The sequence below is a fragment of the Scyliorhinus canicula genome, chromosome 10 (genome assembly GCF_902713615.1).
Source record: "Scyliorhinus canicula chromosome 10, sScyCan1.1, whole genome shotgun sequence".
Classification (NCBI taxonomy): domain Eukaryota; kingdom Metazoa; phylum Chordata; class Chondrichthyes; order Carcharhiniformes; family Scyliorhinidae; genus Scyliorhinus; species Scyliorhinus canicula.
The window spans coordinates 59,505,783-59,532,126 of record NC_052155.1 but is presented as its reverse complement, the minus strand read 5'-3'; the positions used below and the strand labels follow the sequence as shown (position 1 = coordinate 59,532,126).

General features: G+C 49.7%; 1 protein-coding gene and 1 non-coding gene across 4 annotated transcripts in view; both read left to right on the top strand.

Moving 5' to 3' along the window:
* The window catches only part of tmem67 (transmembrane protein 67), a 356,662-nt gene that overhangs the window by 112,516 nt on the left and 217,802 nt on the right, over positions 1 to 26,344 (top strand). For all 3 annotated transcript variants that reach the window (XM_038809034.1, XM_038809035.1, XM_038809033.1), the window contains exon 7: positions 3,647 to 3,709. In XM_038809034.1, coding sequence (XP_038664962.1) covers positions 3,647 to 3,709 — 63 coding nt within the window. The remainder of the gene's footprint in view (positions 1 to 3,646; positions 3,710 to 26,344) is intronic.
* On the top strand, positions 3,013 to 3,084 carry trnad-guc. Its single transcript has one exon. It is a non-coding gene; the product is annotated as a tRNA-Asp (tRNA).

The following is a 26,344-nucleotide window of genomic DNA, read 5'->3' as shown; positions in this document are numbered from 1 at the left end:
GCTTTGTCAGGGGAAAGTCATGTCTGATGAGTTTGATTGAGTTTTTTGAAGGGATAACCAAGAAGGTAGATGAGGGCAATGCAGTCGACGTCTACATGGACTTTAGCAAGGCCTTTGACAAGGTACCACATGGCAGGCTGTTTCAAAAGGTTAACTCATGGAATCCAGGGAGTGGTAGGCAATTGGATACAAAATTGGCCTGGCGACTGAAGCCAAAGAGTGGTTGTGGAGGGTTCTTTTCAAACTGGAGGCCTGTAACCAGCAGTGTGCCTCAGTGATCGGCGCTGGGTCCTCTGTTATTTCTTACATATATAAATGATTTGGAATAGAATGTCGGAGGCATGGTTAGTAAGTTTGCAGATGACACCCAGATTGGTGGTAAAGTAGATAGTGAAGGTTATATAAGATTGCAGCAGGATCTTTACCAATTGGGCCAGTGAGCCGATGAATGGCAGATGGAGTTTAATTTGGATGAATGTGAGGTGATGCATTTTGGTAGATCAAATCAGGGTAAGACCTACTCAGTTAATGGGAGGGAGTTGCTGAGAGTTACAAAACAAAGAGATCTTAGGGTACAGGTTCATAGCTCCTTGAAGCAGGAGTTGGAGGTGGACAGGGTTTTGAAGAAGGCATTCAGCATACTAGGTTTTATTGGTAAGAATATTAAATACAAGAGTTGGGTTATCTTATTGAAGTTGTACAAAACATCGGTAAGACCACACATGGAATACTGTGTTCAGTTCTGGTCACCCTATCATAGGAAGGATATTGTTAAACTAGAAAGAGTGCAGAAGTGATTTATGAGGATGCTACCAGGACTTGATAGTCTGAGTTTTAAGGAGAGGCTGGATAGGCTGGGACTTAGTTTCCTGGAGCGTAGGAGCCTTAGGGGCGATCTTATAGAGGACTATTAAATAATGAGGAGCATAGATAAGGTAGATAGTCAACATCTTTTCTCAAAGATAGAGGAGTCTAGAGGAGGTAGAGGCGGGTATGATTTTGTCTTTTAAAAAGCAGTTAGACAGTTACATGGGCAGGGTGGGTATAGAGGGATATGGACAAAATGCGTGCAAGTGGGACTAGCTTAGTGATAGAAACTGGGGGAGCATGGACAAGCTGGGCCGAAGTAACTTTTTCCATGCTGTGAACATCTATGACTCCATAGGCCAATTATCCAAACGTCTATCGTTGGAAAAATGTTTGAATCAACTATTAAGGAAGTAATAGCAGCACATTTGTAAAATCATAAGCTAATCAGAGTCAGCGTGGCTTCATGAAAGGAAAATCATGCCTGACTAATTTATTAGAATTTTTTCAGGAAATCTCAACCAGAGTTGATAAAGGGGAACCAGTAGATGTGTTGTATTTGGATTTCCAGAAGGTGTTCGACAAAATATATCACAAAAGGTTAAGTCATAAAATAAGGGCCAATGGTGTCGGAGGTAGTATATTGGCATGGTTAGAGAATTGGCGCATGGGTAAGAAACAGCATATGGGGATAAGGTTTTTCAGGTTGATGACCTGTAACCAGTGGAATTCCACAGGGATCAGTGTTGGGACGCAAACTCAACAGTATAAATTAATGACTTGGAGGAAGGAAGTGAATGTACTGTAGCAGAATTTGCAGATGACACAAAAGTAGGTGGAAAGTCAAGTTGCGAGACGGAAAAGAACTGTTTGCAAAGAGATATTAATAGGTTAATTGAGTGGTCAAAAAATTGGTAAATGGAGTAAAATGTGAGAAAATGTGAAGTTGTACATTTTGGAAAGGAGAACAAAAGAACAGAGTATTATTTAAATGGAGAAAAACTGCAGAAAGCTGCAACACAAAAGGACTTGGGACTACTTGTGGATGAAACACAGAGCTCACATTCAGGCGCAACAGGTAATCAGAAAGGATAATGGAATGTTGGCCCTTATTTCAAGAGTATACGAATCCGGAAGTCTTGCTGCTACTGTACAAGATATTGGTGAGATCACAGGCGGAATTTACGAGCTGTTCACACTTACAGGATAATATTCCGGTCCCACGGCATACAATGGGAAACTTTGCTTACCTTCTATCTCTCCTTCGTCAGCCATGGCACCCAGTCCCTGCTTATCAATATCTGTTATAAATCATGCCCGCCACACTTCCATGGGGCGGAGAATCACAGAGGCTCAGAAAACACCAGTCTAATCCGCTAATGAAATGCAAATGAATGTCAATGCCAGTTTTGTATGTTGCCGCCAATGCAGGATGCAAACCTCATTATTGCCACCAGCAAGGGTGTCCAGAGCATGGCATTTGGTTCGGCACTCGGCACAAACCTTGATTTTGGCTGGACACCCAATGCTCCGTCCATCACGATTTGTGCTTTTTGCCGTTGAGAGGTCGAGAATATAGCCCATTATTTAATTGGAGGCAGTTTAGAGAAGGTTCACCCGGATGATCCCGGTATGGAGGGATTGTCTTATGAGGAAAGTTTAAATAGGTTGGGACTCTACTCATTGGAATTTGGAAGAATGAGAGGTGATCTTGTTGAAACATATTGGATTCTTAAGTGGCTTGAGAGGGTAAACGCTGAGAGGATATTTCCCCTCATGGAAGAGTCTAGGACCAGAGAGCATAGTCACAGAATAAAGGAGTGCCAATTTAAGACTGAGATGAGGAGGAATTTCTTCCCTCAGAGGGTTGCGAGTCTTTGGAACTCCTTGCTGTCATGAGCTGAAGGGGCAGAGTCCTTGTATATATTTAAGGTTGAAATAGACAGATTCTTGATCAGCAAGGGAATCAAGGGTTATGAGGAAAGAGCAGGAAAGTGTACATGAGCAATGTTGGATCAGCCATGATCCTGTTGAATGGCGGAGCAGGCTCGAGTGGCCAAATGGCCGAGTCCTGTTCCTATTTCTTATGGTCTTATGGTTGGAATGCACTGCCCAAGAATGTGGTGGAGGCAGGTCCAATCAAAGGATTCTAAAGGGGATAGGACTTTTATTTGAAAAGGAAGAACACGCAGAGTTACATGAAGTTCCTCGTTAATATAGTGGTTAGTATATCCGCCTGTCACGCGGGAGACCGGGGTTCAATTCCCCGACGGGGAGTTTGTACCTCTCCAGAAAAACGACGGGAATCCTTTATCGATTGGCTGGTTTAGCAAAGGGCTAAATCGCTGGCATTGAAAGCATACCAAGGCAAGCCAACAGCATGGTTCAATTCCCGTACCAGCCTCCCCAAACAGGCGCCGAAATGTGGCGACTAGGGGCTTTTCACGGTAACTTCATTTGAAGCCTACTTGTGACAATAAGCGATTTTCAGAAGGCGGGAGGTGGCATTAAGTGAATTGCTCATTTGGAGAGCTGGTGCAGATGGTATGGGCTGAATAGCCTCCATCCACACTAACAGTTCTGTGATTCTGCAAAAGTTTAAAATGTGTTCTGCTGCTACTTTAATTTCTTCCTTATCAAGGAATAAGTTCCTGTAAACAACTTCAGCATGAAAAATTGTAACATTTAATAGCTACAAATCTAGGAAGAATGCTGTTGTTTACATACTTTGTTAACGTGCAGTGTAAAATCTCATATAAGAACTTTATTTTTAAAAATTGAAACAACCTTGGACAATTCTGAAACACTACTACTTAAGATTCCTACCATATCTTTACAGAATTTGAAGGTGTCATCTGCTTGGTTTGTCAGCCATTTGAAAGCATCAGCTATTGCATGTTTGGTAAGTTTTAGAAAAATATTTTGCGTAGAAATTTAACTCGGGAAGTAAACATATTTTTAAATTGCAAACATGATTCCAACTTGTCTCCAACTGTCCTGATTTTAATGGATATGGATCGATAGACAGGCAAGAAATCTGCTCTTAGGAGAAGGACCAAAAGCTTTTATGATCTGGAGATGCCGGCATTGGACTGGGGTGGGCACAGCTCCACTCACCTGATGAAGGAGCTACACTCCGAACGCTAGTGTATCCAAACAAACCTGTTGGACTTTAACCTGGTGTTGTAAGGCTTACAAAAGCTTTTAAGGAGGGTATTCTGCCACATTGGCAGAATTTTTATTATTTATTTATACAGGTTGAATTTTGGAAGATCTGCAGATAAACCTACATGAAAAAGACAGAAAATTTTATTTGCACTTAGCATACAGGTGGAAAACAGCAGGAGTATTCCTTCCAGGGCTAACAAGTTTAGCTGATTACAGACCCATTGATTGCCCCCCCCCCCCCCCCTCACATTCACCCGCCCCCACCTCCGAATAACCACTGGGAACTCTGTTCCTCCCGCCCCATAATCAATACTTTTTGGACACCAGGGGTCTCAGACTTCTCCTGTAATCTCTGACTTCCTCTCTCCCTGTGATCTCTGATTTCCACTATCCTGTAACCTCTCACTCCCACCACCCCTGTGATCTCTGATACCCCCCAGCTCTCAAATTCTCTGACTCACTCCTACTCTTTGCAATTTCTGACTCACCCTATGGTCGCTGAGACCCCATCCCACATTATTTCACCCATCCCAGTGATCTGATGCCCCTAACCCTGCAATCTCCAACTCTTTCCACCCTCCTGCAACCTCCAATTTACAATCTCTGACATTTCCCCAACTCCACGATCTCTGATGCCCCTGCGATCATCGACTCTTCCTTCCCTTACAGTCTCCAACAACCCCAATGTGCCTGACCTCTATACACTTCCTTAATCTCCTTTATCTCCCTCTCAATTGTCATCTGATAAACTCAATTTCAATATGAAAACCCAACTTTGATCTTCTACTCCTGCAACAACCCACTTCAACATGATCTTTCTCCTATCATCTATCCTTGTTCCTGCTGTAATCTCTCCCTCCCTCCATTCTGCTCCACATTGTGGTATTGTGCCATAGGCTTTTCACCCAACAGACAACCTGCTGTCAATCAGGCTGGCTGCCAGGCAGGGAATTTAGTGAAGAAATGCAAAAACTATTTTGCTGTTAATTACAGCAGGACATACGGGGTACTCTTCCCTGGTAATTTCCTCTCCACCTCATCTCTACGATGCCCAATCCAAATTCACCCTCACCATTGCTTTTTGATTTCAACATAATCATTATTAAGCTTCTGAAATCTTTAAGTTTTCTTACAGAGGTAATAAACTCTGATGAAATGAGAACGGCAGCTTGCTTTATTAAACATTCCTCAGTTTATATTATAGTAGAAGCATTAATGTGTTAAAAGTAAAGAAGTTTCCGCAACAGATTAATAAGGTGTTTGAGGAGTTCTATAAAACTTGCATAAGTGGAAGCTACTGGAGGAAGAGCTGGAAATGAGGGAATTTTGGGTAGGCTAGAGTGCCCGACGTTGGGGGAGGCAGAGAGGATAGGGTTGGAGGAGCCATTGGGGGAAGGGAAGGCGGCGAGGCCCGATGGGTTTCTGGTCGAATTTTGTAAAAGATGTAAGGATAGGCTGGATCCGTTAATGCTGCGAATGTTTGAGAACGCAATGGACATGGGTATCTTGCCGCAGATGATGGGATAGGTCTCCATCTCATTGTTGCTTAAGAAGAACAATTATCAGGTGGCGTACAGCCCTATATCTCTGCTGAATGTAGGTGCCAAGATATTGGCAAAGGTGTGGGCGTTAAGGTTGGAGGGATGTCTTCCATAGGTGATTGGGATGGACCAGACAGGGTTCATAAAGGGAAAACAGTTGTCCCCAAATGTGAGGAAGCTGTTGAATGTGGTGTTTTCTCCGGCAGAGGGAAGGAGATGGAGGTGGTGGTGGCATTGGATGCGGAGAAGGCGTTTGATCGGGTGAAGTGGAGTTATTTGATGTGTTATTGGCCAGGGTTTAGAGAACCCCAAAGTGTATCATGGAGTTCACCTGACCCACAACTTTTAATAGATTGTGGTATGGAGAGCACACAGCCCACTCTACAGGTGTGGTACAGCAGAAATGGAAAAGTCTTTTTAAAAACAAAATAATGTTTATTCTATGAACTCAAGTTAACCTTTTCAAAACATACAGTGAACATCTTTGCAACCATTAATTCAAATACAACCTCCAAAGAATACAACACAAAGTAATTCTTAAGCTGTCCTTTTAACATCCAGAAAACTTTTTAAAAAACCTTCAAACAGAAGCACATCAGGTTAAAGTAATTACTGCGAGCAGTTATTAGTTTTAGATAACCAAAGGATCGATTTACATTCTTTAGATTACAGAGAGAGACTCTAATGCACTTCTGGCTGTGACTGTAGCTATCCAGCTCTGAAAACGAAACTAAAACACACCCTGCAGCAAACAGCCGAAAACAAAATTAAAAATCTGACAGACAGCCCAACTCCACCCACTCTCTGACATCACTGCAGTAATAAACACCCATTTCTTAAACGTACTCTCACTACAGATATTTATATACACACCCATTTATAAACACCCATTTCTTAAAGGTATTCTCACATGACAGATGGCAGTATTGAAGACATTTGTGATTGGGCCGACGTGTGTAGTGTGGGTGCAGCTGCTATATAAAGAGCCGCTGGCGAGTGTGCGCACAAATAATAATAATATGACCTGAGGGTATTTTGCATTGTACCGGCGTACGAGGCAGGGATGCCTGGTGACGCAGTTACACAGTGGTTAGCACTGTTGCTTCACAGTTCCAGGGTCCCAGGTTCAATTCCCGCTTGGGTCACTGTCTGTGCGGAGTCTGCACGTTCTCCCGTGTCTGCGTGGTTTTCCTCCGGGTCCTCCGATTTCCTCCCACAGTCCAAAGATGTGCAGGTTAGGTGGATAGGCCGTGCTAAATTGCCTCCAGTGCCCAAAAATGGTTAGGTGGGGTTACTAGGTTACAGGGATAGGGTGGAGGTGTGGGCTTGGGTAGGGTGCTTTTTCCAATGGCCAGTGCAGGCTCGATGGGCTAAATGACCTCCTTCTGTAAATTCTATGATGTCCCCCCTTGGGCGTTGCACTGAGGAGCTCGGGGTTGGAGATAGTGAGGGGGGGGGGGGGGGGGGGTGGAACATAAGGTGCCCTTATATGCAGATGACTTGTTGCTGAATATTTCGGAGCCGAGCTCTTCTGTTGGATGCATAATGGAGTTGCTTCCTAGATTTGGGACTTTTTCAAGGTACAAATTGAATTTGGGGAAAAGTGAGCATTCTGTGTTCTCCCTTCTGGGAGTGGGAGCGGGGTGGAGGGACTGCCATTCCATTTGGCGGTGTCTCACTTTAAATTTCTGGGGGCGCAGGTGGCCCAGGATTGAGTTGAACTTCAGAAGTTTCATTTCACTAGCTTGTGGGGAGGAAGAGGCTGATTTGCTGAAGTGGGCCAATCTCCCGCTATTGTTGGCGGGCCGAGTGCAGGCAGTGAAGATGAATGTGTTGCCGCGATTCTTGGTCTTGTTTCAATGCCTGCCGGTCTTTTTGCCCAAGGTGGATTTTAGGGGGGTGGACAGGCTGATCTCCACGTTTTCTGGGGCGTGGAAGTTGGCCAGGATTAGGAAGGTGATACTGCAGAGGGGACAGTAGGGGACAGTTAGATGTATTATTATTGGACGGCAAATGCAGAAAAGATTCAGGGATAGAGCAGGGTGGGTGAGAATGGAGGCGGGCTCTTGCAGGTGTCAGGGTTGCAGGCGCTGGCAACGGCGCCAATCCCGATGGCCCCAGGGAAGTATTCGGTGAGTCCGGTGGTGGTGGCCACGTTGAAGATCTGGAGGCAGTTTAGGCAGCATTTTAGGTTGGGAGCTGGGTCAGGGAGGATGCCGATTAGGGGGAATTATAGGTCTGTGCTGGTGAGGATAGACGCAAGGTTCTGGGATTGGGAAGAGAGGGGTTGATCTGTGTCTGGGAGGGCGATTTGCGAGTTTGATGAGTTGGGCGAGATGTTTGAGCTGGCGTGGGGGCGAAGGTTTCAGGTATGTGCAGGTACAGGACTTCGCGAGGAAAGTCTTCCCGCCCTTCCCGATAGCGCCTGCCTGAATGTTGCTGGAGGCGGCGCTGTCAGAGGAGGTTGGAGGAGGGTAATCTCGGCGATTTAGAGGGGGATTTGGAGGAGGACACGGTGCCCATGGAGGGGTTTGAGATGAAGTGGGAGGAAGAGTTGGGGGTGGTGCTGGAGGAGGGTTTGTGGTGCGAGGTGCTGCAGTGGGTAAATGCTTCAACTTTGTGCACGAGGCTGGGGATGATACAGCTGAAGGTAGTGTATATGGCACACCTCACCAAGTCTTGGATGAGTCGCCTGTTCGAAGGGGTGGAGGCTGTCTGTGAGTGATGTGGGAGGGGCCCTGTGAACCATGTACAGATTATTATATTACTATTTCTGATAGTAATGTTGTATTGCTTTGTGTAATATAAGTTACTCACTTGCTTCTTCCAGAATGATCTTTAACTTGATGTTGATTAACACTCGTATTCTTCCAATTAGAGCAAATACTTTATTGAGTAACGTTGATGAATTAACTGTGAGTTCATTCTCTCCACAATGCTTAAACTAGATGTTGCATGCACATGATTAAATAAGAAATACTTATGATTAGCTGCACCTGTGCTGAGCTCTCTTTGTCTGCTTGTGGTCACGAGTCACTGTCCTTATGAAGAGGCGGATCTTAGCTTCCTTCTGTCTATTTATAAGTGTCTCTAGTGCTGCCCTCTAGTGATTACTTGATTGTTATGTCTATATATTAACCCCTTGTGTACATGCAGATATGCAGATCACTACATCCTCCCTTTATTCTTTTTCATATTTTCTGTACTGTTCTAAAGAAAATTGTACAAAACAGGTAGATAAATGATGATATGTATATCTGTACAAGTTGTGACGATATTGATAATTATACACAGCCAATTAATATTTGTGAGTCCAAACTTTATAAATTTAGTCGGTTGAGTTTCTTCTTCTGTTGTTGAAGCGGTAATGTTGATATTTTAACGTCTTTGGGAACATCGTCAGTGTTCTTGTGTTTAAGCTACCAACAGGTCATCAAGAGGTGTTCAAATGGTCGAATCATCTTTCTTGTTTGACCTGGGCTTTTTCCTGTGCTTGCTGTATCGATTCTGTATGTCATCTTTCTTTACTGACCTGGGATTTTTCCTGTGCTTGCGGTATCGATTCTGTATGTCATCTTTCTTGTCTGACCTGGGCTTTTTCCTGTGCTTGCGGTATCGATTCTGTATGTCATCTGCCTTGAAAACTGGTTTGCTTTTCTTTGCTGTGGAGCAACTATGAATTTGTGAGATTTGTTGTCATGCCATGTTATGTTTGTACTCTTGCCATTGTTTTGGACTGTGCTGTTAGATTGTCCTTTACGTACAGAGTTGTACCATGTTTTAAAAAAAATCTTTTTATTGGCATTTCCTATATTTATAAACAGTTGTATATACACATCACATTTTTCTCGCCTGCGCTAATTTCCTTTATTGTACAGAGAGGTTCAGTTTGTCCTTCGTTTAACTGACCCTTCGCTGCTGGCCTCGAACAGGTTTTGGAACAGACCGACAAACTGCCCCCAAGTATCCAGGAAGCCTTCCTCTGACCCACGGATGGCGTACTTAATCTTCTCCGGGTGGAGAAATTCCGAAAGGTCAGTGAGCCAGTCTGCAGCTGTGAGTGGTGCTGCCTATCGCCAGCCTAGCAGGATTCTCTGGTGTGCGATTAGGGAAGTGAAAGCGAGGGCGTTGGCTCCCTTCCCCATGTGTAACTCTGGCTGCTCCGATACCCCAAAGATTGGCACTATTGGGTATGGCTTCACCCTCACCATCACAACCTTGGACATTGCCTCGGAGAAGGCTGTACAGAACCCAGCAAGTTTGGACATGGCCAGAACATTGGGTCTGGTTGGCCGGGCCCTTCTGGCACTGCTCACATTTGTCCTCCACCTCCGTGAAGAAGCTGCTCATTCGGGTTCTGGTCAGGTGCACTCTGTGCACCAATTTGAGCTGCATTTGGCTTAGCCTTGTGCAGGAGGAGTTGGAGCTCACCCTGCTCAGTGCTTAACTCCAGTGTCCCCATCCTACCTCTGTCCCCAGTTCGTCCTGCCATTTCTGTCTGGTGGTCTTGTCCAGTGGAGTCCAGGCTCTGTCCAGTAGCTGTCCGTATATTTTCCCACATAGCACCCCCCCCCCCCCGCCCCGCCCCGCCCCGCCCCGCCCCCCTTCTCGTTGCTTGTGCCTATCAGGTCCTCTAGTAGTGTGGTGGGGTGAACCACTGTGTACACCTGTATTAGGGGATGTAAGGTAGGACCTGTACTACAGGTTCGCAGGTAGCCCCTGCCAGCTGGCTCCGCCCACTATGAGCTGTATAAATATGCGTGTCCTCCATTGATCTGCTATTTTGTCAGCTGCAGTAGGAGGCCACACACCTGACTGCAATAAAGCCACAGTTGTACCCAATCTGAGTTTTTGTGCAATTGATCGTGCATCAATTTATTGCAGTCAGATTTTCAATGAAATGGATATCAGAATCAAACCAGATCGCCTGCAGCTGGATCCGAACTCGCCCGATGCCAGAAAGTACTTGAAACACTGGCTAGCTTATTTTGAGGCTTACACCAACGCAGCGACCCCCACGGCGACGGAGGCTCAGAAGATACAGGTCTTGTATTCCAGGTTGAGTTCAAGTGTGTTCCCGTTGATCCAGGACGCCCCGAGTTACGCGGAAGCGATGGCACTCCTAAAAGAAAACTACACGCAGAAAGTGAACACGATCTTCACCAGGCATATACTCGCCACTCGCTCTCAACTCCCTGGTGAGTCCACCGAAGACTTCTGGCGGGCTCTAATCCCACTCGTCCGGGACTGTGACTGTCAGGCTGTTACGGCCACCGAACATTCTAATCTCCTCATGCGCGATGCGCTCGTAACAGGGATTGCGTCGGACCCCATCCGACAACGACTGCTGGAAGGGGCCACGCTTGACCTAGCGGAGACAAAAACTTTAGCGCTCTCCATGACGGTCGCATCCCGCAATGTCCAGGCCTACCCCCTCACCATGCGGCCCACCCGTCCTACCCCTCCTGGACCCCGCAAATGACCCCCGAGCTGGGGCCCTGCCTAGCCAATACACCTGTGCCTCACACCAATCCGCGCATCCCAGGGGGTCCCCACTGCTCCTTTTGTTGCCAAAGCACTCCCGCCAACGCTGCCCGGCCTGCGCTGCCACTTGCAAGTCCTGTAGCAAAAAGGGCCACTTCGCAGCAGTGTGCCAAGCCCGCGCAGTCGGCCCTATCACCCTCTCCCCCCTGCCAAATGCACAATGAGCGCCACCATCTTCTCCTCCCAGGGCCACGTGCGGCCAGTGGGCACCGCCATCTCCTCCCCCTCAGTCCACGTGCGGCCCATGGGCACTGGCATCTTGCCCAGCGCCACCAACTAGCATCCCATGGGCGCTGCCATCTTGTCCCACCCCCGCAATGGGCGGCGCCATTTTGTTCCCCACAGGACCTCTGGACGCCGCCATCTTGCCTTCTCCACGGGGCTGGTACGGCAACTACATCCCACGATCTGGGTCGCTGACGCTCTCCATCCAAAGCCTCTGACGACCACCCGCAGCTCGCCTCGATGACGCTGGACCAGTCGCGTCAACACAACCTGGCCACTGCTTCGACAACGGTGAAAATCAATGGCCACGTGACCTCTCGCCTGCTGGATTCCGGGAGCACCGAAAGCTTTATGCACCCGGATACGGTAAGGCGCTGCTCCCTTGCGGTGCAACCCGCTAATCAACAGATCTCCCTGGCCACTGGATCCCACTCTGTCCCGATCCGAGGGTTCTGTACGGTCACTCTCACTGTCGAGGGCGTAAAATTCAGTGGTTTCCGTCTCTACATCCTCCCCAACCTCTGCGCTGCACTATTGCTGGGCCTGGATTTCCAGTGCAATCTCCAGAGCCTCACCCTCAAATTTGGCAGGCCCCTACCTCCACTCACCGTTTGCGGCCTCGCGACCCTCCAGGCTGACCCCTCCCTCTTTGCCAATCTAACTTCGGATTGCAAACCCGTTGCCACCAGGAGCAGATGGTACAGCGTCCAGGAGAAGGCCTTCATCAGGTTCGAGGTCCAGCGGCTGCTTCGGGAGGGTATCATCGAGGCCAGCAATAGCCCCTGGAGAGCCCAAGTGGTAGTAGTAAAAATGGGGGAGAAACACAGAATGGTTGTGGACTACAGCTAGACCATCAATCGGTACACGCAGCTCGACGCGTACCCCCTCCCACGCAATCTGATATGGTCAATCAGATTGTGCAGTACCAGGTCCTCTCAACAATTGACCTGAAATCCGCCTACCACCAGCTCCCCATCCGTAAATCGGACCGTCCATATACTGCCTTCGAGGTGGACGGTCGGCTCTATCACTTTCTTAGGGTTCCCTTCAGCGTCACTAATGGGGTCTCGGTCTTCCAAAGGGAGATGGACCAAATGGTCGACTGGTATGGTTTGCGGGCCATGTTTCCGCACTTAGATAATGTCACCATCTGCGGCCATGATCAGCAGGACCACGATGCCAACTTCGCAAAATTCCTCCGCCCCGCCACTCTTCTCAACCTTACGTATAATAAAGAGAAGTGTGTGTTCAGCACGGCCTGCTTAGCCATCCTCAGCTATGTAGTCCAAAACGGACTTCTGGGGCCCGATCCCGACCGCATGCGCCCCCTCATGGAGCATCCCCTCCCCCAGTGCCCCAAGGCCCTCAAACGCTGCCTGGGGTTATTTTCGTACTACGCTCAGTGGGTCCCAAACTATGCGGACAAGGCCCGCCCACTCATACAGTCCACTCAATTTCCCCTTGTGGCCAAGGCACAACATGCCTTCGCCCGTATCAGAGCAGACATAGCCAAGGCCGGGATGCACGCAGTTGACGAGACACTGCCCTTTCAAGTAGAAAGCGGCGCTTCAGATGTCACCCTTTCCGCCACTCTAAATCAGACAAGCAGACCCGTGGCATTCTTTTCCTGCACCCTTCATGCCTCTGAAATTCGGCACTCATCCGTCGAAAAAGAGGCCCAAGCCATCGCTGAAGCTATGCGGCATTGGAGGCATTACCCGGCCGGCAGGAGATTCACTCTCCTTACTGACCAATGGTCGGTAGCCTTCATGTTTAACAACACGCAGCGGGGCAAGATCAAAAATGATAAAATCTTGCGGTGGAGAATCGAGCTCTCCACCGATAATTACGAGATTTTGTATTGCCCCGGCAAACTGAACGAGCCCCCAGACGCCCTCTCCCGAGGTACATGTGCCAGCACACAAGTAGACCAATTCCGGACCCTGCACGACAGCCTTTGTCACCCGGGGGTCACACGACTGTACCATTTTGTCAAGGCTCGCAACCTGCCCTACTTCGTCGAGGAAGTACGGACACTCACCAGAGACTGCCAGGTCTGTGCGGAGTGCAAGCCGCACTTCTACCGGCCGGACCGTGCACGTCTGGTGAAGGCCTCCCGCCCCTTTGAACGCCTCAGCATGGATTTCAAAGGGCCCCTCCCCTCCACCGACCGCAACACGTATATTCTCAGTGTGGTCGATGAGTACTCCAGATTCCCCTTCGCTACCCCATGCCCTTATATGACGCCTGCCACCATCATCAAGGCCCTCAACACAATTTTCACTCTGTTCGGTTTCCCCGCGTACATTCACAGTGACAGAGGATCCTCATTCATGAATGATGAGCTGCGTCAGTTCCTGCTCAGCAGGGGTATCACCTCCAGCAGGACGACCAGCTACAATCCCCGGGGAAACGGGCAGGTGGAGAGGGAGAATGGGACGGTTTGGAGGGCCGTCCAGCTGGCCCTACGGTCCAGGAACCTCCCAGCCTCTCGCTGGCAGGAGGTCCTCCCTGATGCACTACACTCCATCCGGTCACTACTGTACACCACCACAAATAACACACCCCATGAATGTCTTTTTACCTTCCCCAGGAAGTTCACATCTGGGGTTTCGCTCCCGACTTGGCTCGCAGCTCCAGGATCGGTCCTGCTCCGTAGGCACGTCCAACTCCACAAGGTGGACCCCTTGGTGGACAGGGTGCACTTGCTCCAAGCCAACCCCCAGTATGCCTACGTGGAGTTCCCCAACAGCCGCCAAGATACTGTCTCCCTCAGGGAGCTGGCACCGTCAGGTTCCAGCCAAACACACTTCCCCACCCATGCGCCACCCTCCCCTCTCCCGGCGCTACCACTATTAACCCCACCAGGTCCATCCCTCTGCCCACGCAAGAGGACGAAGAAGATTTTGGCACGCTCCCGAAGTAATCTGACTGCAGGCCAGCACCAGCACCAACATCGGTGACACCAGCACCGCCAGCACCGACATTGCCGCCACTGTTACGTCGCTCCCAGCGAATCGTCAAAGCACTGGATCGACTGAACCTCTGACGGGCACCGGACCGTCAAAATGGACATTTTTTTTCCTTCCCCACTCATTTTATAAGACACTGTACATAATTCGCAACATTGTATGTAGTTCCACACCAGCCCGACGGACACATTTTTAACAGGGGGTGAATGTGGTGAACCACTGTGTACACCTGTATTAGGGGATGTAAGGTAGGACCTGCACTACAGGTTCGCCGGTAGCCCCTGCCGGCTGGCTCCGCCCACTAGGAGCTGCATAAATATGCGTGTCCTCCATTGATCTGCCATATCGTTAGCTGCAGTAGGAGGCCACGCATCTGACTGCAATAAAGCCACAGTTGTACCCAATCTGAGTCTTTGTGCAATTGATCGTGCATCATATGGTTTCTGGGGCCCCGGGGTACCCCACTGTCTGTTTGCGGAGGAAATGTTTTATTTGGAGGTGTCTCATTTCCTGTCCTTTTGCTAGCCTCCACTTCCTCGTCAGTTCATCTAGTGTCGTCAGTCTATGCCCTGCGTAAAAGTCCCCGACCGTTAATGTGCCCCCGTCCCGCCTCCATCTTTTGAAGGTGGTATCCAACATGGCTGGGGGTGGAATCTGTGATTGCCGCAGATGGGGGCCATAGGGGAAATTTTGGTTATCCCGAAGTACTGTCTCAACTTGGTCCACATTCTCAGCGTGGCCGCTATCACTGGGCTTGTTGTGTACCTTGCTGAGGAGGATGGGAGTGCTGCTGTGGCCAGGGCCCGGAGAGTCGTTTCTTTACAGGATGTCTCCTCCATTTGTACCCAATCTGTGTCGGGTTCTTGTACCCATCCCCTCACTCATTCTGCCGTTGCTGCCCAGTGGTAGTATTGTAGGTTTAGTAAGGCCAAGCCCCCTTTGATTTTCCTTCTTTGTAGTGTCTGTTTGGGAATTCTCGGGTCCCCACACACACACACACACACACACACACACAAACGCCTTGATTAGACTCTCTACGTTTTGGAAAAAGGCCTTGGGGATGAAGATCAGAATGGATCTAAACAGGAACATTGGCAGTGCGTTCATCTTGATCGTCTGCACTCTCCCAGCCAGAGAGAGAGGGAGTGAGCCCCACCTTTGAAGGTCTCTTCTTACTTCCTCCACTAGGCTGGTCAGGTTCTACTTGTGGATCTGTGACTAGTCTCTGGCTATCTGGATCCCCTGGTAGCGGAATCTGTTCTGGGCTGTTTTGAACGGGAGCCCCTTCAGCTCTCTCTGTCCCCCGTTTGGGTTCACTGGGAATGCGTCGCTTTTGCCCAGGTTACATTTATAGCCCGAGAAGGTTCCAAACTCTTTCAGTATTTGCAGTATTGCCTTCAATCCCTCCTGTGGCTTCGAGACATAGAGGACCAGGTCATCTGCATAGAGTGATATTCTGTGCTCTCTGTCATCTCGCCGGATTCCCTTCTAGCTTTTCGCATCCCACAGGGCTATTGCCAGGGGTTCGATCGCTAACGCGAACAAGAGTGGGGACAGGGGGCAGCCCTGCTCTGTTCCTCTCTGCAGCTGGAAGTATTTAGAGCTGGTGGTGTTAGTTCAGACGCTTGCTTTGGGAGCGTTCTACAGGAGCCTCACCCAGGCAGTGAACCCCACTCCTAGCCCAAACCGTTCCAGTACCTCGAGGAGGTATTTCCATTCGACTCTATCAAAGGCCTTTTCTGCGTCCAGGGAGACGATCACCTCTAGTGTTCTCTCCCCGGGGGGGGGGGGGGGGGGGGGGGGGGGGGTCATTATTACGTTCAGCAGCCACCTGATGTTCGCTGTGAGCTGCCTACCCTTGACAAAGCCCGTTTGGTCACTCTGCGACCACTTCTGGTGCAGAGCCTCCAGCCTTTTGGCCAGGACCTTTGCGAGTATTTTCGCATCAACATTCAGCAGTGAAATGGGTCTGTATGATCCACATTCCATCGGGTCTTTATCTTTTTTGGGTATCAGTGAAATTGTGGCCTGCTCTAACGTGGGGGGCAGGATGCCCCTTGCCAGTGAGTCCATGACCATGTCCCTTAAGTGTGGGGCCAGGACTGATGCAAATGTTTTGTAGAAGTCCACCGGGAACCCATCGGGTCCCGGTGCTTTCCCCGCCTGCATGGAGCTGATGCTCTCTATGATTTCTCCCAGGTCTATTGGTGCTTCCAGCTCCCCCATCTATCTTCCCCCACAACTGGTAGTTCCAGTCCGTCTAGGAAGTGTTTCATCCCCATGCCCCCGTTGGGGGGCTCGGAGGTGTACAGTCCCCGATAGAAGGTCTCCAATGCCCGGTTGACCTCCTTTGGTTCGGTTACCAGTCTGTTATCCTTTACCTGTGCTATTTCCCTTGTGGCTGCCTGCTTTCTCAGCTGGTGAGCCAATAGACGGCCAGTCTTGTCTCCGTGTTCGTAGAAAGTCCCCCGTGTCTGGCGGAGTTGGTACACTGCTTTGGATAGCAGGTTAAAGTCCATTTGCAGCTTTTTTCTCTCCGCTAGCAGCTCTCTGGTCGGGACCTCGGACTTCCTGTCGACTTCCAGGATGGAGTCCGCCAGTTGTTGCCTGGCCACCCTCTTTTTCCTATCTCTGCTTGCCTTGTAGGCTATGTTCTCTCCTCTAATCATGGCCTTCAGTGCCTCCCAGAACGTGAGGGTGAGACCTCCGTGTTTTGGTTGTTACGAACATAGTTGCTTATGGCCCGCAATGTTTTCTGACAGAAGGCCAAGCAGGGAATCGAACCTGGGACCCTGGAGCTGTGAAGCAACTGTGCTAAACACTATGATACCGTGCTGCCCCCTTTCATTTATCTTGTTTTTGTTGTTGTTCTTACTGTTGTTATGGACCAGGGTTTAGAGAACCCCAAAGTGCATCATGGCGTTCACCTGACCCACAACTTTTAATAGATTGTGGTATGGGGAGCACACAGCCCACTCTACAGGTGTGGTACAGCAGAAATGGAAAAGTCATTTTTTAAAGCAAAACAGTGTTTATTCTATGAACTCAAGTTAACATTTTTAACACATACAGTGAACATCTTAGCAACCATCAATTCAAATACAAACCCCAAAGAATACAACACTAAGTAATAATTAATAACTTCCCAAACAACATCCAGACAAAATAAACAGCTTTTAACAGAAGGACATTAGGTTAAAGTCACTACTGTTATTAGTTTTAAATCACCTAGATCGATTTACAGTCTTTAGATTACAGAGGGAGATTCATTCACCTTCTGGCTGTGACTGCAGCTATCCAGCTCTGAAAATGAAACTAAAACACACCCTGCAGCAAACAGCCTAAAATGAAAGTAAAAATCTGACAGACAGCCCAGCTCCACCCACACTCTGACATCACTGCAGTGGTAAACACCCGTTTCTTAAAGGTACATTTCTTAAACACCCATTTCTTTAAGGTACTCTCACATGACACTATGCTTGTTGTTATTTTTGTTGTGCTTCTTGTTTTTGTTGTGCTTTGTCACGTGAGAGTACCTTTAAGAAATGGGTGTTTATCAAATAGCTGTAGAGGATGTACCTTTAAGAAAGTGTGTTTATCAAATAGCTGCAGTGGTGTCAGAGTGTGAGTAGAGCTGGACTTCCGGTGGCGGCGATGCTTGAGTGAGCCGCACATTTGGCGGGCTCTCACTCCGGCAGGGCTTGAGGGCTGATTCCCCGCGATAGCGGGACCAAGGAGCAGCAAAAAGGCGGCCGCGAAAAGGCTGGAGAGCAGGCTGCAATCGATGGAACCGTGGGAGTCCAGGAAGTAGAGGAGGAGAGAGAGAAAGAGACGGAGGCAAGGAGCAGAGGAAACTGACCTGAAACTTAAGATGGCGGACACACGGACCTTTCTTGCTCCAGGAGAAGAAAAAAGTTTTGGAGTTGCTGAAGCAGGACAACTTGGACCCACTTCAGATGCTCAAGAGGTAAAAGTTAGGGAGCTGGGAGAAGGAAGGCAGCAGCGAGAGTGCTGAGGAGCGGGCTGCGGCACATGGAACAGCGGGAGTCGAGAATGCAGAAGAAAAAGGAGAAAAAGGGACAGAGGCAAGGACCTGAAGAAAATTACCTGGGACCGAAGATGGCGGACACACGGACCCTGGACTCAGCAATCCAGCAGGCGCTGGATAACATGCTCCAGGTAATGAAATCCAGTTTTGAAGCGCTGAAGCGGGACAGCTTGGGCCCAATCCAGAAAGCGGTGGATCAGCTGAACCAGAGGCTGGATGCGCAAGATGTTAAAGTTAAGGAGCTGGGAGAGGCGGTGGAGGAGTAGGCGGATGCGCAGACGGTTGCGGCGCTAGAAGTTGACGGGCTGAAAGAGCGGCAGAGAAGACTGCTGGACAGAGTGGAGGAGCTGGAGAATAGAGTCCGCAGGAACAACCTGAGGATGGTCGGCCTCCCGGAGGGGGCTGAGGGAGCTGATGCTGCAGCGTTTGTAGCAGACCTATTGATGCAGCTGATGGGGGCCGAAGCCTTTCCGCGACCGCCAGAGCTGGAGGGGGCACACAGAGTGCAGGCGAGGCAGGGGTGGCCGGGCGGACCCCCCCCCGCCCGATGGTGATTAGGTTCCACAAGTTCATGGACAAGGAGCGGGTGCTGCGGTGGGCAAAGAGCGCCAGTAGCAGCACGTGGAACAACAGCGTCCTCCGCATCTACCAGGACCTAAGCCAGGAGGTGGCTCGGCGGCGAGCAGCCTTTAAGAGTGTCAAGGAGGTGCTGTTCAAGAAGCACGTGAAGTTTGGTCTGCTGTTCCCGGCTCGCCTATGAGTCATGCACCAGGGTCAACACCACTACTTCTCCGAGCCCGAAGAAGCGATGGATTTTGCGAGGGATCAGGGGCTGGTCCCGAAAAGAGGCCCCACGGACGCGAATTAGGGCCCAAGGATTACCGTGGGAAGGTACGCCAAATGGGCCTGGACTGCTGTTCAACGGTTTGCTGGGCCAAAGGTGCCAAGTGGAACATTTGTAACTCTTTCCTTTGTTCATGGACATTGGTTTGGGGGGTTTACTTTTTTTTTCTTTTTTTTCTCATGGGGTTTTTTTGTTTGTTTGTTTTTTCCACTTTTTTCTGTTTTTTCCTTTTTGGGCGGATTTGTACTTTTTGTGCAGCTCGCGGAGGATACTGGAGCCGGCTTGCTGCAGTGGGTTGGAGAGGGGGATGGGGCGCCGGGGAGTGGGGAGGAGGACGGGGAAACAATGGGAATGAGACAGGAAGGCGCCTGTTGAGTGTTGAGTCACCGGGCTAGCAGATTGGCTAGTCAAGGGAGTCAGGTGAGGGGGAGATCGCAGCCAGTGGATGTGGGTAGGGGGGGGGGGGGAGTTGTTCTGCTGACGTGGGAGGAACTTGAAATAGGCACTGGAAAGGAGGTCGAGGGTGGAGGCAGCCAAAGGGTGGGCCAGGAATGGCGCGACGCACGGGCCGGGGGCCGGCCCGAGAAAGGCTATGGCTGACCGGCGTGGTGGGGGGGAGGGGGGGGGGTGGGTTGTGCCCCCCTGACCAGGCTGATCACCTGGAATGTCAAGGGACTGAATGGGCCGGTTAAGAGGGCGCGGGTGTTCGCGCACTTGCGGGCTCTGAGGGCGGACGTAATTATGTTGTAGGAGACACATCTGAAAGTGTCTGACCAGACCAGGCTAAGGAAGGGCTGGATTAGCCAGGTCTTCCACTCGGACTTGGACTCGAAGTCCAGGGGGGTGGCAATCATGATCAACAAGCGCGTGCAATTTGAGGCGGAGGGCATATCCGCAGACGGGGGGGGGGCAGATACCTGATGGTACGGGGCACATTGGAGGGGAGAAGAGGTGTGCTGGTGAATATATATGCCCCGAAGTGGGATGATGTGGACTTCATTCCAAGAGTGCTGGGGAAGATCCCGGACCTGGATTCTCGCAGGCTACTAATGGGGGGGGGGGGGGGGGGACTTTAACATGGTCCTTGACCCGGCTTTGGATCGGTCGGGTCCCAGAACGGGTAGACTCCCAGCAATGGCAAGGGAGCTGAAAGGGTCTATGGAGCAAATGGGGGCAGTGGACCCCTGGAGAGATAGACAGCCGACAGGAAGGGGCTACTCGTTTTACTCGCACATCCATAAAGTATATTCTAGGATAGATTTCTTTGTACTAAGCAGGGATTGTATAGGGGAGGTAAAGAACACGGAATACTCGGCAATTACTATCTCAGACCATGCCCCGCATTGGGTAGACCTGCAGATCGGGGGAGCGAGCTACCAACGCCCGCAATGGAGGCTAGACGTGGGACTGCTGTCGGAGGAGGGGATCTGCGAGAGGCTTCGGAGGTGCATGCAAACTTACTTGCAGGTGAATGACACGGGGAGGTCTCAGCGGCGACCCTGTGGGAGGCGCTAAAGGCAGTAGTGCGGGGGGTGCTGATTTCAATTGGGGCCCACAGAGCCAAGGCAGACAGGGCAGAGATGGATAGATTGGTCAGGGAAATGGGTCGGATAGATGAAGAACACGCGGAGTCCCTGGGAGGGGGAGGGGGGGGGGGGGTTTACTCAGGGAGAGGCAGAGACTACAGGCGGAACTGGGGGCACCATCCACGAGCAGGGCCGTGGAACAGCTTAGGAAGGCGAGGGGAGTGGTGTACGAGCATGGGGAAAAGACTAGCAGACTGTTAGCGCAGCAACTCAGGAGGAGGGAGGCGGCCAGGGAAATAGGTAGAGTGAGGGATGGGGAGGGGCGCAAAGTGGAGGACCCGGCAGGATTGAATAAGGTATTCCGAGACTTCTATCGCAAGCTGTATACTTCGGAGCTGCCGGAAGAACTGGAGGAGATTAAAAGGTTTCTGGACGGGTTAACCTTCCCAACAGTAGGTGGGGGGCTAGTGGATGAGCTGGGGGGCCCGATTAGAGCGGAGGAGGTATGGGGGGCCTAAAGGCCATGCAGTCGGGGAAAGCCCCGGGGCCGGATGGATACCCAGTAGAGTTCTATAGGAAGTTTTCTGAGCTGGTGGGCCCGGTCTTGGTGAGGGTTTTCAATGAGGCAAGGGACAGAGGGACCCTGCCGCCGACAATGTCACAAGCCACTATATCACTGATATTGAAGCGGGGTAAAGACCCGGAGGCGTATGGGTCCTACAGGCCAATCTCCCTGATTAATGTTGACGCCAAGCTCCTGGCAAAGGTACTGGCGGTTAGAATGGAGGACTGCGTACCGGAGGTGATTGGGGAGGACCAAACTGGGTTCGTGAAAGGTAGGCAGCTGGCGGCCAACCTGAGAAGATTACTTAATGTGATAATGATGCCCCCGGTGGGTAGGGAGGTGGAGGTAGCGGTGGCAATGGACGCCGAGAAGGCCTTTGACCGGGTGGAGTGGGACTATCTATGGGAGGTGCTCGGACGGTTTGGGTTCGGAGAGGGATTGGTGGATTGGATCAAAGTATTATATCAGGCCCCGAGGGCCAGCGTCAGGACTAACAGAGAAATGTCGGAGTACTTTAGGTTGTACCAAGGGACCAGACAGGGCTGCCCGCTCTCCCCGCTGCTGTTTGCGCTGGCCATAGAGCCGCTGGCGATTGCGCTGAGAGCCGCAGAGGGATGGAAGGGGATGGTGAGGGGCGGAGTAGAACATAGGGTCTCTCTTTACCCAGACGACCTGCTCCTGTACGTATCGGATCCAGTGGCCGGGATGGGAAGTATACTGGGAATGCTGAGGAAGTTCGGCCAGTTCTCAGGATACAAATTAAATACGGCCAAAAGTGAAATGTTTGTGGTCCAGGCAAGGGGCCAGGAGAACAGATTGAGAGGGCTACCGTTTAGGCTGGTTGAGGAAAATTTCCGGTATTTGGGAATCCAGGTGGCACAAGACTGGGGCAGGCTGCACAAGCTAAATTTGGCCAGGGTGGTGGAGCAAATGAAGGGAGAGTTTCGGAGATGGGATGCACTCCCGCTGTCGCTGGCAGGGAGGGTGCAGACTGTAAAGATGACAATCCTCCCTAGATTTCTGTTTATTTTTCAGTGCCTCCCGATCTTTATCCCACAGTCCTTCTTCAAAAGAGTTAACGGGATGATCATGAGCTTTGTCTGGGCGGGAAAATCCCCGCGGTTGAAGAAGGCGATGTTGGAGAGGAACCGCAGCGAGGGAGGGCTGGCTTTGCCGAGTCTGATTAATTATTACTGGGCAGTCAACATCGCTATGATAAGGAAGTGGATGGTGGGTACGGGGTCTATTTGGGAGCGGGTGGAGGCGGCTTTGTGCAGGGGCTCCAGCTTGGCAGCCCTGGTCACGGCTCCTCTACCGCTGCCGCCGGCCAAGTACACCACCAGCCCGGTAGTGGTAGCGTCCCTGCGGATATGGGGCCAGTGGAGGAGGCATGTAGGGGAGATGGGGGCGTCTGTCTGGGCGCCAATCTGCGACAACCATCGGTTTGCCCCCGGAAGTATGGATGGGGGCGGGGGTGGGAAGGGTGGGTGATATGTTCCTGGAAGGGAGTTTTGCGAGTTTGAGGAGCTTGGAGGAGAAATTTGGGTTGGTAAGGGGAAATTATTTTAGGTACCTACAGTTGCGGGACTTTGTTCGTAGACAGGTCCCGTCTTTCCCACGCCTCCCGCCAATGGGGATCCTGGACAGAATAGTCTCTAGGGGGGAAGAAGGGGAGGGTAGAGTCTCGGGTATTTATAAGGTGCTCATGAGGGAGGAAGGGTCCCAGACAGAGGAACTGAAATTTAAATGAGAGGAGGAGCTAGGTGGGGAAATGGAGGACGGGCTGTGGGCAGAGGCCCTGAGTAGAGTAAATTCGACCGCGACATGTGCTTGGCTCGGGCTGATTCAATTTAAGGTCGTTCACCGGGCCCATATGACGGTGGCTCGGATGAGCAAATTCTTTGGGATAGAGGACAAATGCGCTAGGTGCGCGGGAGGACCAGCAAACCACGTTCACATGTTTTGGGCATGCCCTAAGCTGAGGGGGTACTGGGAGGGATTTGCGGAGATTATGTCCCGGGTGCTAAAAACAAGGGTGGTGATGAGTCTAGGGGTGGCAGTTTTTGGGGTTTCGGAAGACCCGGGAATCCAGGGGGAGAAAGAGGCCGATGTTTTGGCCTTTGCTTCCCTGATAGCCCGGCGACGAATACTATTGGCGTGGAGGGACTCAAAGCCCCCGAAGACTGAGTTGTGGCTTACGGACATGTCGAGTTTCCTGGGTATGGAAAAAATTAAGTTCGCCTTGAGGGGGTCTGTACAGGGGTTTGCCCGGAGGTGGCAACCATTTATTGACTTCTTTGCGGGAGAGTGAGCGTCAGCAGGGGGTGGGGGGGAGGGGGGGTGGTGTTGCGCGTTTTACTGGAGTGTATTAACACGCCTCCGTTTAAATGCCGTGTGATTAACACTGCTATGGCTCTGTATATGTAATTATGCTCAGGAGTCGCCAGGTGCCGTATTTAGACACTTCACAAGTATATCAAGGTCAGGTTCAAAGTAATAAATCTGTACACCGATTAGTAAGTCCAAACGATTGATATTTATTATGACAAATATAATAAATACACATGCATACGCTAAAGAGACTAACTTACTTCTAATACTAAACAACTAAAATACTTATCTAGACAGGAACAGGCAAGGTCAGGGAGCAAGGCCTTCGTCCCGTTCTTGGTCTGCAACTCTCAGGTACTTAAAGTTGTCAGGGTCTAACAAAGTCTGGATCCCGTAGCGATCGTCGTAGTGGCACTTACAGTTCGATGGCTGATGGCTCAACGGCTGGTGATGGAACTGGAGTCAGGATGCGATGTATCAGCAAAGCGATGAAAACAGCAGAGAGCCGGAGCCAAAAACAGACCGAACCATGTGCGGGGTCTACTTTTATAGGTCACCCAAAGTCCGTGCCCCTTCGGGGCAGTCTTTTACCTGCCATGTATCGATTGGGCCTTTTCCCAATCGATATCTTCCAAACCCCCCAATCTGAGGGTCGCTTCTCGATGGGTGGGGCGGTACCTATGGTTCTTTGTGTTGGATACTATGGTGCCGTTCTGTCTGGGCGTCTACTCAAAAGTGTCCATTCATACTTAAATGTTTCTATTGTGCGGGCCTGGATCTGGATCACCTCATTACTATGTAGATCTTGTTGCCATTTACACCTTTGGCTGACACTCTGCACCTGGCCACAAACTGGTTTCTGTACGTGCAGAATGCTAATTAGTCTTCTGCAAACTGCTTGTCCTTGCTAAGACTGTTTTCTCCCTGCAGCCTTAGCAGTTCTCCATTTTGTAGCCCAGTGTCCATCTTAGGTGGCTACAGGGGGTAGAGTAGAGTAGGAGGGAAAATATGGCGGGTAGTACCAGTGGGAGAGGAGCGGGCTTGTGCAGTATGTTACGATTGAAGTATTGAAAGTACATGGATGTTTGCACATTTTTGCCTTTTTTGCTTTCTTTCTGTTGATGTCTGTAACTGTTTACAAAGCCAAAAACTACCTCAATAAAATTGTTTATTTTTAAAAAAAGAGTGTGAGTAGAGCTGGGCTGTCTGTCTGTTTTCACTTTTGGTTTTGAGCTGGCAGCCACAGTGTGTGTTTAGTTTCGTTTTCAGAGCTGGAGCTGCATACAGCAAAACAAGGTGTAATTCTGATCTCTTTGCACGAAAACAATGTCTTCCGATCACTTGCTAATTTAAAAGTGATAACTTCTCTCAGTAGAGAATATAAACCTGATGTCTTTGTTAAAGAGGGTATTTGTCTTATGGAAAGATTAAGGGTTACTTATAGAGTAATGCTTTCTTTGGGGGGAGTATTTGAGTTGATAGTTGCTAAGGTGTTCACTGTGTGTTTATAAAATGTGAACTGGATTCATATAAAAAACATTGTTTTGTGTTAAAAGTACTTTATGTCTCTGTTGCATCACACCTGTAGAGTCGGTCCTTGTGCTCCCCATAACCAAAATCTATGAAAAGTTGTGGGTCAGGTGAACTTCATAATACACTTTGGGGTTCTCTAAACCCTGGCCTGATACATTGGGGGCTTGAAGAATAAAAATCTATCTTTCATGATGGGATTAGCTTTGTGAACTTAAAGACAGTGAGGGGTGAGCATATTTGTGCTTGCTTTGCAGGTGTGGTGTATTAGTTTAAGTAGGGAGTAAGTTGTGCACAATGGCTCTTTCAGAGGCTCGGACGTTTTGGGGGGTGGAGAAAGTCACAAGCAGTATCTTATGAACAGAGACTAAGAAAAGGCTTTTAGATTTGGGAAAAGCATTGCAGTTAGCGTTATCTGACAGCACACAAAAAGAAGAGGTACTTACGGCGCTAGCTGAGCATTTAAAATTGCCTGAGATACAGTCTGACTCATTAGAAATGGCAAAAATTCAGTTACAAATCAAGCAACTTGAACATGAAAAAGAATTAAAGCAGCTTGAATGCGAAAGGAGAGTAAAAGGAAGAATAGCCCTCGCAGAACAAAAAGAAAAAGAAAAAGAGAGAGAAAGGGTACAGATAAAGGAAAAGGAGCGAGAATAAAAAAATAAAGAAAGAGAAAGGAGGAAAGGGAAAGCGAGAGAGAGTTTGAACTTCAGAAAATAGCCATGAAACATGACAGTCAGTAAAAATTGGCGGATGTAAAGGGACACGTACAGTTGGAGGAAAGTGATGAGGATAAAGAGAAAGAGCGTCATTTCATAGAATTTACAGTGCAGAAGGAGCCCATTCAGCCCATTGAGTCTGCATCGGCTCCTGGAAATAGCACCCTACCCAAGGTCAACACCTCCATCCTATCCCCATAACTCAGTAACCCCACCCAACACTAAGGGCAATTTTGGACACTTAGGGCAATTTATCATGGCCAATCCACCTAACCTGCACATCTTTAGACTGTGGGAGGAAACCGGAGCACCCAGAGGAAACTCACACACACACGGGGAGGATATGCAAACTCCGCACAGACAGTGACCCAAGCCAGAATCGAACCTGGGACCCTGGTGCTGTGAAGCAATTGTGCTATCCACATAGTCTAAGGCTTCATAGGGATCTATTTAAATATGTCCAAGGTTTGATGAGAAGGAGGTAGAAGCCTTTTTCATTTAATTTGAGAAGGTGGCTAAAC